The following is a 14,986-nucleotide window of genomic DNA, read 5'->3' on the forward strand; positions in this document are numbered from 1 at the left end:
ATACCCATAAAACCTAGCGGTCAAACAAGGAAACAATTCCAATAGTTTTTCCACCATTCATTCTTCCCATAGGGGGATTTTAGAAACACTTAAAATAAGGGCTGTGGCGTGACGTTTTATAACCGTGTAAATCTTTCTAAGACAAGGGGACTTTTATCAATATATTCACCTGTATTTACACCCCAAAAATGAAATGTTATTTCAATTGAAACAATACTTGTTAGCAAAGGTGTCAGCTAAAGACGACATGCAGGGATTTGTAGTCTTGCATTATGTGTACTTTGATGCTAATTCGTTTTTTCGAAATCTGAGAGTAAATAGAGCCGAATATATTGATAAAAGTCACCTTGTCCGAGAGAGATATGAATGGTTATCAAAACGTCATGCCAGTGTCAGCCTACACAAAACACAGCCCTTATTTGAAGTGTTCCTAAAATTCTCTATGGGGAAAATGAATGGTGGAAAAATGACTGGAACCATTTCCCTGTTTGATCCCTAGGTTTTATGGGTATTACGACACCTCCACAGTGGGGCTCTATAGAGCCCAAAGTGCATCTGTCATTTCCATACTGTTACAATTATGGCTGTTGTTGGTTAATGTTACAGTAATGGTACCTGTCTCATTCCTCAAATTGTTACAACACTTGCTGAGTGAAGATATTGTTATAATGTAACACTGAAGCTGGTTCTCGGCTGGCAAGCTTCCAAACACGATGGCAGAGCTAATTTCGCATGTCACTAACTTAAAGCGTATCGTTGACAAGCATATCATTTTAATGTTACCTTTGGTTTGTCCACTACATCGCCATATAAATTAACTTCCATATAAATTAAATCAATTTCCCTGGCTTTCAGTGATACAGAAGATGTCAGCAGGCTACTATCATGGCTACCATGGTTACATAATGTAAACAATGACGTTTCCTCTCCCCTCGTGCTTAGACGTTTGCTGAATCTTGCAGAATGTCCTATTACTCACTTAAATTAATTTCACATTGTTTTAAACGTTTTAATACAAATGTATCAACGTTATCTTGTTCAAGCCGTTTGAAATGACCGTACTGTGGACAAGTTGTCATTTATTTGAGCAGAGCTCCCTCATGTGGCAGCTACTGATGTTACCGATGTCTGTCCGTCTGATTTCTGACATTTTCATTATCTTTAACTGATTTCAAGGTTTAGGGAATTAATTTGTCCTAATGTCTTTTTTCTATGCATTGCAGAACTGAAACAATTTCTAGCAACGAAATGCACACAGATAAAAAATTAATTGTTAAGATTGAGTGACATGGGCAGTGCTATTTTCAGCAAAACAGAAGGAATTACACTCGTATAGTATTCATTTTATTCAAATTAATCATTAAATACACATTATTTACAACCATAAAAATTACAGCATGTAAGAATTTGTCAAATGTAACAGAAATCTTAATATCAAATAAACCAAATGTGAAACATGTCTTGTTCTATTGTGATACAAAACTATGTAATTGGTGAAAATACTTTTTCCTCAAAAAAGCAAATTACAATACAAGAAAGCAAAACAAATGGGGGGGGAAAAGTACATGGTGAATCAACCATATGCATACTTGTCTGTTAAACTTCTGTCATTTGGAGTCATTTGTCCACTCAACTTCATTAACAGTTTAACAATAAGGCCAGCCTATTGAGGAAAGAAGAGAAGGAGCCAATGAATACAAGCAATTTCGTGTAATATTGCCCACATTCAACTCTTCAGCTAGAGTTAGAGCTGTATGCTGTGGTAAATATTTTCTCATAAATCATACAATCTGCACTGTTTTCCAGGCTACAACACATTGATTCAACATAATCACAGATACATCCATTGGAATTACTTGGGAAAGGTCCTATAGTTACCTGTTTGGTGTGCACAATGAAATTCATCTTATTTTCCAGACTGTGAATCTGAAAGTACTGATCAGCGTGCCCTAGCTGCCACATGAAAGAGCCATACTCCAGACTGATAAGAAGTACCTACAAATACACAGTCAAATACATGCACAGTATCAGTAAGAAGGCATTTACATGAAAATATACAAAGCTGGATACTTTTGAGGCTTATTTATATGCTTAGATTTTTACATCCATGCTTACTTTGTGACCACTAAATAAGAATGTATTCTGTATACTGCATGGTTAAACATGGTTCTTTATGTATTCATATGAATCTGGCACCAACCAACAAATAGCCCCGGGGTACCTTGGTCTCCATGTTCATGAGGTGCAGGCCCTTGGTGTTGACACCCACGAAGACGCGGATGACTTTGTGGTTGCTGGAGCTAGCCTTGGTGAAGACCTGGCCCGTGAAGAAGGCGGCACCATAGGTCGGGATGTCCCAGCAGTTCTGCAGGAAGAGCCTCTGGAGGTGGTGCATCTCTTTGCTCACACCCTCACTCATACTGAAGCACTGTGGGGCCAATAAGGTGAAGTAAGGCTAAGAGTTTGACCCCACATATATAAATGTATACAAGTTATTTCACAAAAACAAAATAATGAAAATAAACCTGACCTTATACTCATGAAGAATCTTGCTTGTCCAATGATGTGCTTTGCTTTTCACCTTGGATATTGGGACAATTGATTTCAGGTTTTCCTCACTGTTGAAAACAAAACATTTACACAGACAGTTATGTCATTAGTATATCATATTACCACAGCTTTATGTACCTTATCTTCAAATATCATACCAAGATTTCCACAGTTTTAAAGAAGAGTATTATGCTAGATTGATTGAATTCAGAGACCAATTTAAGATATTTACTTAAGGAAGCCCTGCTTGTGCTTCTTGCTCTCATAGTTTCCGTAGATGATCTGCAGCAGCAGGCTGGCCAGGGTGATCAGCTTACTGTCCGGGGAGGGGAAGAAGCCCTTGAGGAGGCAGTGTCTGGCCTCATCAAACAGGATCAGGATGGACAGGGGGTCCTCAATCTGGAGGAGAAGATTCAAGCCAATCGTGGATGGATTAATGAACAAATGATTTAACTTGAACACCAAACTCTTGATCAGTTTAATCATGTGTATTATTACTGGGCTGGAACAAATTCATGCAAACCCTCTGAGTCCCCCTTAACCAGAGTTGAGAAACACTGATCTAAGCAATATTCTAAATCCCAAATCCTTGCTTTACAGATGCAGCAAGAAGAATTTCCCAAGGGGATAATAAAGTTGATCAGAATCAAATTGGTTACAAACCTTTTTCTCAATGTCGAGGGGCAGACGGACATCTCTACGGAGGAAGAGCTGTGGGTTCTCCCTCTGGGGGTCCAGGACAGTGAGGTCAGTGACGATCTCTGTCCAGATACGCAGGTGCTGCAGGGGCTTGTGGTAGGGCTTCAGCTGCAGGTCTGATGGAAGACAAGACACAAACACACACAAAGGGTATAATGAGCACAGGTAGCATGGAAATAGGATACTACAGATACAAGAATATAATACCTATGCCCAGATATTGGGCAGCCATTTTGGATCTGTGTATGTGTGACTCACTGAGGTTCTCGGAGCAGATCCAGATGGTGAAGTACTGCTGGGTGTCCTTGGAAAGCCGCATGCCCTCCATGATCTGCTGCACTGATGTGTTGTTGCCGTGCTTCAGCTCCACCGAGCGGTACGAGCCATCCATGCGGTAGATGCGCACCTTCTCGTACTGCGGAACGAACACACAGTTTCATCAACTGCTAATGGTAATAAAAGACTTTGACAAATCTTTTGGAGTAGCATACAGTCACGCACACGCACACACACTCCACACTCACTGGTTTGTTATTGGCTTGCTGTAGGAGTTTCACTGTCTCCTCCCATTCGTTTTGCTTGTTCTCTTCACAGATTTGCAGGGGCGATCTCCTTTGCTGATCCTCTATGTGCTTATAAGAGTATAAAAACAAGCAAGCAAAGTGACTTTCTTACTGCTACTTACTACTGGGAACATATTGAAATACTAAGCTATGATGTTCCACTGGTACCAGCACACCCTACAGTATGTGGTCATAATGCAAATAGGATGGAGGATATACTGGATTCAACCAGGGTTCTCCAATTAAGGTCTTGGATAGCTACTGGGTGTGCAGGCTTATATTACAGCACATTTAGGGGTTGAATTGGGAATTCAAAAGTGTTAGGATTAGGGTTAAGCCATGCTCACTGTTTTCTGCTGTCTCTCCACACTTTCCTCTTGTCCATACCGTGGCTCAACCCTAACCCTAGCTTCATGTCCACACCCTGGCTCAACTCTAACCATAGCCATAACACTTAACTTAAACCTAACCCTAGGTTCATGTCCACACCCCGACTCAACCCTGAGCCTACTAGTCAATAAATCAAATGTTATTGGTCACATGCACGTGTTTAGCAGATGTTATTGTGGGTGTAGCGAAATGCTTGTGTTTCTAGCTCCGACAGTGCAGTAATATCTAATAAGTAATATGTAACAATTTCACAACATATACCCAATACACACAAATCTAAGTAAAGGAATGGGATTAAGAATATATAAATATATGGACGAGCAATGTCAGAGCGGCATAGACTACGATACAGTAGAATAGAATACAGTATATACATATGAGATGAGTATTACAAAATATTTAAACATTAAAGTGACTAGTGTTCCGTTCATAACCTTACCCATAAGGGAAACACTCTTTTCACGCCACTGATACCAAAGGCACTTTTTTTCGTAGCAGGTTAGGATAATTAATGTAGCAGGTTAGGAGACTATGTTTAACGTTAGGAAAAGGGTTAGGGTTAGCGAAAATGCTCTCCTAACCTGTGTCCCTTAACCATAAATCTAACCCTTACCCTAGCCTTATGTTCAACACTAACCCGAATCTTGATTTAGCATACTTTTATCCTACTTTTGTCTTTTGACCTGTGAGGTGCAGAAGCATGGCTCTGCCTGGCTCTCCCCTTCACCCAAGGTGCAGGAGCTTGGTTCCGGGCAGCTCTGGCTTAATTTAACCACTGAGCACATCGCAAACAAACCAACTAAGCATGATCTTCAGCCTGGGAATCAGATGTTCTACTGAAGGGCTAGGATGAAAGCCTATGCACCTAATAGCTCCTCAGGACTAGAGTTGGAGACCCCTGCCAGGATCTAAACCTGTTTAAGTGCATCTGTCTCAGTCTTACCCGGTCTATCTCAGGATGCTGGAGCAGAAGCTGTACTATCTCTGAGTGGCCCCCTCCAGCTGCAAAGTGCAGCAGGGAGCTCAGCTGGCCATTCAGCAGGTTGGGGTTACAGTTTCCCTTCTCCAGCAGTAGCTTTGTCGCCTCCACTTTACCATACCTACATTCAAAACAACACAGAGGTTTTACTCTTATTTGATGTTAGCTGTACAATAAAAAAATATATATAAATGCTATTGTCCTTAGAGACTTTCATTTTCTATAGGGAATTTGGGTAACACTTTATTTTTACTTTATTTTACAGCTTGGTTTACAATCTAGGATGAGATTTTCAGCAAAATGGCAGCCCTGCCACTTGTTTTGGTGTACAGCTGTGCTAGAACAAAACACTGCTAGTATGAGACATACCAGCAGGCGTAGTGGATGGGGGCCCAGTCGTCGCTGTCCAGCTGTTTGACTGAGAAGCCACTTTCCAGGAGCTTGGTGAGCAGCTCTGTGTCACCTTCACAGGCACTGCGGTGGAGGGGGAAGTCATCCACCCACTGGTGCTCCCTATGGAGGAGACAAAGAATAGGCCTTGTTCAATCACTTGGACTTCACAATGTCATGAGGCATTTGAAAAGGCCCAAACTGCCAGACAGGTTGCCTGGCGCAATGGAACTGATGGAATAGTCCCAAATGTACAAATGTCAACCAATTTGGCACTCCAGACAAGCTCACACTATTTGAAGGAAAAAAATACTGTTTGAACCCAGGTCTGGAGAATTCATTGTTGTTTTGAAGTTACATTTTGGGAGGCACACTCACTTTTCCTCTGTCGCATTGTTAGAGCCGTGCTGCCACTTTTCTCTCGTAGGGATCTGGATTTTAGAGTAATCCGGAGCACCAAGGCCAAAGTAAGGGTTGATGATAACTTTGTCCACCTAGAAATTGCAAAAATAGAGAGGATATGTAAACACTTTAGTTTATCTTCACATATTTTGATTATAATACATAGTATTTCTGTTTATGTAAAAGTGTGTCCGTGCAGGGTTAAAACAAAAATGTGAACTGTCTTGTAAGCCGTCGCTCGGGAGAGGGTAGGAATTGGATAAAACGGTATCTGGGCTCTCACCCGGTTGGTATACTGCAGGTCTGAGCCGTAGAGAGGGTTTTGAATGCACATGTCGGCCTTCTCCAGTGACAGCATCTTGCTCTTGATCTCTAAGGCGGTGTAGCCCATGTGCAAATCCCCATCACTGGGTTTGCCCTCGCTGGTGTAAGCAGGGTTACTCACGTTGGTCTTGATTCGGTCCACCGGTGCGGGCCGGAACAGAGCTGCAATGGCGTGAGGCATGGTGTGCTTCTCTGCCAGCCACCTGGATATGGCAGGTACAAGATACAAGTTCAAAGGTCAAGGTTTAGTGGTGACGTTCTGGTAAGGATTACCAATGTCTCCATGGTGGGGGAAATATCTACTGTGTCACTCACTGCACTGTAAGTCGTTTTAAATATCTTATGTTATTTCCAATCCCAACCCCCGGACACCACACATACACACAGTCACGAGAGGCTGGAAGAAGCACAACGACAGTCGCAGTGCTGTGGGGTTAAGTGCCTTGCTCAAAGGCACAACAGCAGTGGATAGTAGTCATGATCTGAAAGCAGCAGCCCTCCAGTAACCAGTCTAGTTCTCCACTTTGTTCATTGTCCGGCCCGGGAATTAAACCAACAACTTTTCTGTTACCGGTCCACCTCTAACCTCTGGGCTACCTACCGCCCCCGAAGTGGCATGAATACAACAGCCATGAAGATGGTAGAGTAAGTGAAGCTACCATATACACTGGTTTTAAGCTCTCTTAAAACAGTGGATCAGGGCGCCTGCTAAATTACTTCAATATGAAATCATAGACAAAGACTTACTTGTCCAAGGCCAGGAGCATCTTTGAGGTGATGGAGGAGAAATGAGCGCTGGTCTCGCTACACACACGCATGATATCCTGGAGGCAATAAAAACTAGGGCTCCCAGGGTTGTAGATAGGCTTGCTATTATCTGTTCCGAAAGACCAATAAGCAGCACACAATAATAAAAAAACATTGTTAGCTAAACTATATTATTAAGGAAATATTCTAAGGAATGCTTTAAAAAGTACCCCAGACACAAGTGTACTAACACTTACAATGTGGTCAGGAATTACTGTATCCCTTGATAAAGATCAGTAAAAAGGACTATAAAAGAAATACCGGTAATACAAATATTGAGCTATATTGTATGCTCAAAACAAAAATAAAATTATATGATTTTAAACTAAAGTAATACAATTGCTCAGATAAAGACATTTTGTTTAACAAGTAATAAAAACAAATATTGGATCCCCTGTTTTGATTTGAATTGAAGAGGGCATTCTATAACTGCAGACGACGGATATCAAGGATCTGGAAATATTCAGTTTGGAGGAATGGTCTAAGATCCCTCACAATGTGTTCTCCAATCTCATAAAGCATTTTAGAAAAAAGGCTCAAGGTGTCGTTATCCTCGCAAGGGGAGAGTGCTGGAGTATTGAAAACAGGGGATCCAATCATTTTGACCACTATCTTTTTTATATTTCTTGTTAAACAAAATCTCTTCCTCTTCCATATTTCTTGTTTAACAAAATCTCTTTCTCTTCCCTTGTATTACTATACAAGTCATATCTTTTTTTATTTTTTTTAAGTACACAGTGCTGGGGCTAGGGGGCAGTATTTGCACGGCCGGATAACACACCCCTTCACTTTTTCCACATTTTGTTGTGTTACAGGCTGAATTTAAAATATAATAAATTGAGTTTTTTTTGTTACTCGTCTACACACAGTAGCCCATAATGTCAAAGTGGAATTATGTTTTTCATTTGATTTTTTTTTTTTTTGACAAATTAAGTGAATAAGTATTCAAACCCTACTAACCTAATTGACAGAGTGAAAAAAGGAAGCATGTACAGAATAAAAATATTTCAAAACATCTATCCTGTTTGCAACAAGGCACTAAAGTAATACATTTTTTGTCCTGTATACAAATCAAATCAAACTTCATTTGTCACATGTGCTGAATACAACAAGTGTAGACCTATTTATTTATTTATTTTTACCTTTATTTAACTAGGCAAGTCAGTTAAGAACACATTTTTTTTCAATGACTGCCTAGGAACAGTGGGTTAACTGCCTTGTTCAGGAGCAGAACAACAGATTTTTACCTTGTCAGCTCGGGGATTCGATCTTTTCGGTTACTAGTCCAACGCTCTAACCACTAGGCTACCTGCCGCCCTTACCGTGAAATGCTTACTTTCAAGCCCTTAACCAACAGTGCAGTTCAAGAAGCATTAAGAAAATATTTACCAAATAAACTAAAGTAAAAAATAATAAAAAGTAACACAATAACATGACAATAACGAGGCTATATACAGGGGGTACCGGTACCGAGTCAGTGTGCGGGGGTACAGGTTAGAGGTAATTTGTACATGTAGGTAGGGGTGAAGTGACTATGCATAAATAATAAACAGCGAGTAGCAGCAGTGTACAAAACAAATGGAGGTGGGGGGGGGGGGTCAATGTAATAGTCCGGTGGCCATTTGATTAATTGTTCAGCAGTCTTGTGGCTTGGGGGTAGAAGCTGTTAAGGAGCCTTTTGGTCCTAGACTTGGCGCTCTGGCACTGCTTGCCGTGCGGTAGCAGAGAAAACAGTCTATGACTTGGGTGACTGGAGTCTGACAATTTTTAAGGCTTTCCTCTGACACTGCCTAGTATATAGGTCCTGGATGGCAGGAAGCTTAGCCCCAGTGATGTACTGGACCGTATGCACTACCCTCTGTAGCGCCTTATGGTTAGATGCGGAGCAGTTGCCATACCAGGCGGTGATGCAACCGTTCAAGATGCTCTCGATGGTGCAGCTGTAAATCTTTTTGAAGATCTGGGGACCCATGCCAAATCTTTTCAGTCTCCTAAGGGGGAAAAGGTTTTGTCGTGCCCTCTTCACAACTGTCTTGGTGTGTTTGGACCATGATAGATCGTTGGTGATGTGGACACCAAGGAACTTGAAACTCTCAACCCGCTCCACTACAGCCCCGTTGATGTTAATGGGGGCCTGTTCGGCCCCCCTTTTCCTGTAGTCCACGATCAGCTCCTTTGTCTTGCTCCCATTGAGGGAGAGGTTGTTGTCCTGGCACCACACTGTCAGTTCTCTGACCTCCTCCCTACAGTCTGTCTCATCGTTGTCGGTGATCAGGTCTACCACTGTTGTGTCGTCAGCAAACTTAATGATGGTGTGGGAGTCGTGTTTGGCCACGCAGTCGTGGGAGTAGTGTTGAGGTGTGGCAGAGGATCAGCGTGGTAGACATGTTGTTGCCTTCCCTTACCACCTGGGGGCGGCCCGTCAGGAAGTCCAGGATCCAGTTGCAGAGGGAGGTGTTTAGTCCCAGGGTCCATAGCTTAGTGATAAGCTTCGTGGGCACTATGGTGTTGAACGCTGAGCTGTAGTCAATGAACAGCATATACAACGCGTTATGTTTGGGGCAAATCCAATACAACACATTACAAAGTACCACTCTCCATATTTTCAAGCATAGTGGTGGCTGCATCATGTTATGGCTATGCTTGTAATCATTAAGGGCTGGGGAGTTTTTCAGGATAAAAAAGAAACAGAATGGAGCTAAGAACACGCAAAATCCTAGAGGAAAACCTGGTTCAGTCTGCTTTTCACCAGACACTGGGAGATGAATTCCCCTTACAGCAGGATAATAACTTAAAACACAAAGCCAAATATACACTGAAGTTGCTTAACAAGAAGACAGTGAATGTTCCTGAGTGGCCGAGTTACAGTTTGAACTTAAATCTATGGCAAGACCTGAAAATGGTTGTCTAGCAATGATCAACAACCAATTCAACAGAGCTTGAAGAATTTTGAAAAGAATAATGGGCAAATGTTGCACAATCCTGGTGTGGAAAGCTCTTAATGACATACCCAGAAAGACTCACAGCTGTAATCCCTGCCAAAGGTGCTTCTAAAAAGTATTGACTAAAGGTGTGAATACTTACGTAAAAGAGAGATTTCTGTATTTCATTTTCAATAAATTTGATAAAAATCTAAAAACATATTTTCACTGTCATTATGGAGTATTGTGTGTAGATGGGTGAGAAGAAAATCTAAATTTAATCAATTTTGAATTCAAGCTGTAACACAAAATGTTGAATAAATTAAGGGGTATGAATACTTTCTGAAGGTACTATACTATAGCTCAGTATTAGCATTATTTATTTTCTACCATCTTTTTGGCTTATTTTTATTAAGGGATTTTACCCCCTTTTTCACCCCAATTTCTTGATATCCAATTACGATCCAATTAAGATCTTGTCTCATCACTGCAACTCCCCAACGGGCGTGGGAGAGGTGCAGGTTGAGTCATGCGTCCTCCGAAACATGACCCGCCAAATTGCACTCCTTAACATCCGCCCGCTTAACCCGAAAGCCAGCCGAACCAATGTGTTGGAGGAAACACCGTTCCACTGACGACCGAAGTCAGCCTGCAGGCCCCCGGCCCGCCACAAGTAGACACTAGAGCGCGATGAGCCAAGTAAAGCCCCCCCCCGGCCAAACCCTCTCCTAACTGGGCCAATTGTCCTCCACCCTATAGGACTCCCGGTCACGGCCGGTTGTAACACAGCCTGGGATCAAACTCAGGTCTGTAGTAACGCCTTAGAATGCTGCGCCACTCGGGAGGCCCCCATTTATAACATTTATAATAATTTATAACACATAAGTTATTGTAAACCAAATTATTTATGTGCTGACAAGTTAGTGTCAAGTTCTACCTTTGACATTAATTGGCACAAAAAAGAGGGAGACCTCTTTTCCTTCATTGTCACCATCGAGATGGAATTTCTTCATGTGCACCACACGCTTTCCTGTGATGAGCAACAGCATAAGAGGAATTAGTGCTTTGACACAATTTGTTATTTGAAATGTCTTTCTCTTCATAGAACATTTATATTAACAAATGATTCACATCCAAATCTGGAAAGCCACCATAATTACAGAAAAGCAACTATGATATATTTATTTACCAATAAAACCCTTGTTGTTCGATATGGGTTTAGTCATTTCTTCTACATAATCCAAAATGGATCTGGCTGTGTCCCCATTGGCTTGGATTTTGGTCGCCAGTAAGACCTTCTTCCGTTTCTTCTCTTTTCCTTCCAAAGGAACTTCTATCAACAGGATCTAAAGGAGGGGTAATAACAGAGTTACACATGATGTCACTGGTGAAGATAAACTGAACTAGAAATACATTTATGAAATCAAACCATAAGACAAATAATAGCGATTTGCCATTAACAATATTCGGGTTAAAGTAAAATGATATTGCAGGAGATTTGGGGTGGATGATATGGTAATATGACAAAAACTAGAACTGCATTTCCAGGGAGCTTTCCAGAACTGAGCCTCCTTACACTAAATGTTGCCACTTTGCTGTAACCAGTCTGCTACTCGCAGAGATACTTAAGCATGTATACAAAATCATGTGTATCCCACTTCTGACACCAACATAACAAATCCAGGGAGTAGCCCAGACCGGGACTCAAACACAGCACCCTGCGACTCTCAGTCCAACCCCTTGCTGTTATGCAAAGAGATCCTAACCTTCAGATGCTAGGTGTTGAATGGTCTCTAATCACTACTGTATCTTATGAAAGGTACTGTAGTCTTACCTCATAGGCTTTAGCCCGATATTCCTTAGAGCTCAAACTGACATGGTTCTTTGGACGAACGACAGCTACAAACACATCTTCCAAGTTGTCTTGGTTGCCCATGTCGTTGACTTGCCTTCAATTTTTATCAGGTATCCTACATAAGGACCGATTTATGAGGAAGATGAGGAGCACCATGTCTGAAATGTTACAAATAATAAAATATAATCACAATTTAATTGGGAGCCAGCAAAACGTGATTATTCTATTAATAATCTATATTCTATTGTAGGGTGTATTTTAATTATTTAAAAGTAGTATGCTATTACACATATCGTTCTCAATGCTGATCAATCTTGAAAAGATAAGACTTCTAAATTGTTAACTTGTAATAGATTACTTAATAATGTCAACATTCGCCTAGGTTACTTTAACGCATGCAAATAAAATAGCATAATGACACCATTAGTGACACTATAACTAATAGTAACACTATTAGGTTGAAAATCTTTTCAAATGGCAAATTTGATTGCGTTTAAAAGTCTAAAATAAGTTATTCTGTCCCAACAAAAGTCACGCCCCGGAAACCAAGCACGCTGTTGCCTTCCTCAGTAGAAGACTATTGATATCATCACATACAGTATACAATACAACATGAAAAGTGATATGCGGCACGAATTTTCAGTAAAGCTACATTGTGTCCTTAGAAGTAGACGTGAAACTATGCGTCAGATAACTACATTTTGAGAAATGCTTTCAAACATACCTGATGTTATGATCTCTCACAAACTTTTAAAAGTATATGGTGTCGGTGTCTTTATGTTCCCGGGTGGAATAAGTCATAGACATGCAGGATCAATAATCTAGGCAAACTTCTAAGTAGATATTTGTGTTTCCTAAAAGCATAACATCGGTTGCCGACCACAGCAAGCGAAATAGACAAGAGTCACATTATGCCTGGACTGACTCGTTTTGACAACAGGGAACTCTGCTGGTCGGGTGGACTTAGTGCGCATATTTTCTTGTGAAAATGTAGACAGATTAAAATAAATTATAGGCGACAGAAATCAAATCGGATGTGAAAGTAATTGTCTTTGGTATGATGTAACGCCATTGACTCGTAATTTTTTTCTGAATTCATTTTTATTGCACTCAGGCAATTCTAGTGTACATTTTTGTCCATGTTTCCTAATATTTGTATGTTAAACAGTTAAGGTACACTTTTGCCAGTTTCAGGTTACGTATGGCAGAGGTTCCCAACCATTTTTCCCCAGGGCCCCCCTTTTCACATTTGAATGGAACAACAGCTTGATTTTGTTAAATTTGAGGATCAAGGAACATTTTGTTTTGAAGCTAATTTCTTGCAATTGTACTTAGTTTAACAAGACTCATGATATATTTTAGGTAGGCTATTTAATGATTATGATAATAATAATAATAATAATATTTCCCCAAATGTTAGGTTAGTAGGGGGTAACTAGCCCCCCCTAAAAACAATGTCTAATTTCTGACCCAAAAAAGCAACGGTTTGGGAAAAAATCGGTATGTGGATGAAAATCATGCTATTGCGCAGTGGTGGAGAAAGTACTCAATTATCATACTTGAGTAAAAGTAAAGATACCTTAATATAAAATGACTCAAGTAAAAGTGAAAGTCACCCAGTAAAATACTACTTGAGTAAAAGTCTAAAAGTATTTGGTTTTAAATATACTTAATTATCAAAAGTAAATGTACAAATAATACTCATCCAACATATTACTTCTTTACAAAAAATTATCTACATTTTTTTCTCCCGAAACAAGTGGATTATTTATTTTAAGGCTTTCCTAATTATACATTTAAAAAATATATAATAATAATAATAATTCAAATGAATACCACAAAATCGTTTTGTTGAAATATCTCCAAAAGTTGTGATATGACACAGAGGACAGTTTTTGTTGAGTAAGAGCAGTTGCTGCCAGGGAAAATGTTGGGGAAATAATTGTGACATCTTGTGGCCTTAATGTGAATTACATATGATTTACTATGATAATTTATAGGAGCCCTCAATTTAATTATACATATTCTATTTTACCCGAAGTGATTCGATGAATTGATAGTCACACACTAATCACGTTTCCATCCACAGTTTTTATCCGAGTAAAGTGATATTGTATTTCTTTTAAAGTCACGACAACTCTGTGATGGAAACAGGAAGTGTCGGTGTAATGTAAAAAAATGTAGATAGATATTTGTTCGTTCGACACATGGGATCTTTTTGTGTCAGTAAAATGTATTATGCGGGAAATGGCGGTGGAAACGCCTTTATGCACAAATATTGACATGATAACCATCATATCGAAGTAAATTTAGTCACGCTATGATATGGTGTGTAGTTCTGCCACTACGACGGAAACCATGCCGTTTATTGGGCTACAGATAACATTAATTATGATGAACTTTACAGGATGGTGAAAGTGCACGGTGATTAGCTTGATGCTGCTTCCCAATAAATAGGCCAACCGAGGGTCTTATAATGTTGACATGATGATCGATGTTTAGCTGCCGTTTGACAATTACAAATATTCTCGCTTTTATCCATAATAATATCATCATGTAAACTAGACAAATCGCAAAGCCTATCCGCGCTGTATCTGCGAGCTGTTGGCTAGAGCGAAGGTGCCAAGACCGGAGTAGGCACGTTTACTATGTAATGAAGCCGTTTTTGTGAGTTGAAAATGCGATGAAACACATTGAACGTTTGATTTTTATTCGGTACGTGAACATTTAAGCGGATAAGTAAATGTTGTGTGTATTTCGTCGTCACGCATTTATTTTTTATTTGCAACAACTCCATTTGATGGAAATTTGCATATTTTCCTTATGCGGATTCTAGAATATTCGCATGAAAAGCTGTCGCCAATTGGATGGAAACCTAGCTTGTGTTTGCATTTACTTCCCAAGCAACGTCCGATTTATTTGACTCCTCGACTTTAGAAGGTCGTGGCTCAGCTTCTGAATGTCATAGAGACAAACCAAAGATATTCTCATGTGCATCAGTCACATCTTCATCTGGCAAATTACTGCTTTTCTAGCCTAAAGCATCGCGGATGTTTGCGTTGTTTTTGATCGGTATTAACCATAGCAAACTGTATCTCTCAAATCA

General features: G+C 40.2%; 1 protein-coding gene across 2 annotated transcripts; it reads right to left on the reverse strand.

Moving 5' to 3' along the window:
- Positions 1-1,322: 1,322 nt before the first annotated feature.
- On the reverse strand, positions 1,323-12,869 carry LOC100195181 (KRIT1, ankyrin repeat containing). 2 transcript variants are annotated; one of them, NM_001140210.1, is given in 17 exon segments: positions 1,323-1,663; positions 1,879-1,995; positions 2,222-2,428; positions 2,531-2,618; positions 2,783-2,949; positions 3,214-3,365; positions 3,508-3,664; positions 3,774-3,881; positions 5,146-5,302; positions 5,551-5,694; positions 5,950-6,065; positions 6,257-6,500; positions 7,045-7,174; positions 10,963-11,055; positions 11,215-11,371; positions 11,860-12,038; positions 12,605-12,754. In NM_001140210.1, coding segments are annotated over 16 exon segments (2,229 nt in total). In that variant the 5' UTR covers positions 11,962-12,038; positions 12,605-12,754; the 3' UTR covers positions 1,323-1,573.
- Between the last annotated feature and the right edge of the window lie 2,117 nt (positions 12,870-14,986).

Source organism: Salmo salar, chromosome ssa14, assembly GCF_905237065.1.
Source record: "Salmo salar chromosome ssa14, Ssal_v3.1, whole genome shotgun sequence".
Classification (NCBI taxonomy): Eukaryota; Metazoa; Chordata; class Actinopteri; order Salmoniformes; family Salmonidae; genus Salmo; species Salmo salar.

Bases quoted from the DNA above. Each gene is read 5' to 3' on its own strand.
- LOC100195181 (XM_014142221.2), bottom strand. From the start codon at position 11,961: ATGGGCAACCAAGACAACTTGGAAGATGTGTTTGTAGCTGTCGTTCGT. The intron at 11,372-11,859 runs GTAAGACTACAG...CCCCTCCTTTAG, and splicing joins ATCGGGCTAAAGCCTATGAG to ATCCTGTTGATAGAAGTTCC. The intron at 7,175-10,962 runs GTAGAACTTGAC...CTTTCGGAACAG, and splicing joins TGTGCCAATTAATGTCAAAG to ATAATAGCAAGCCTATCTAC.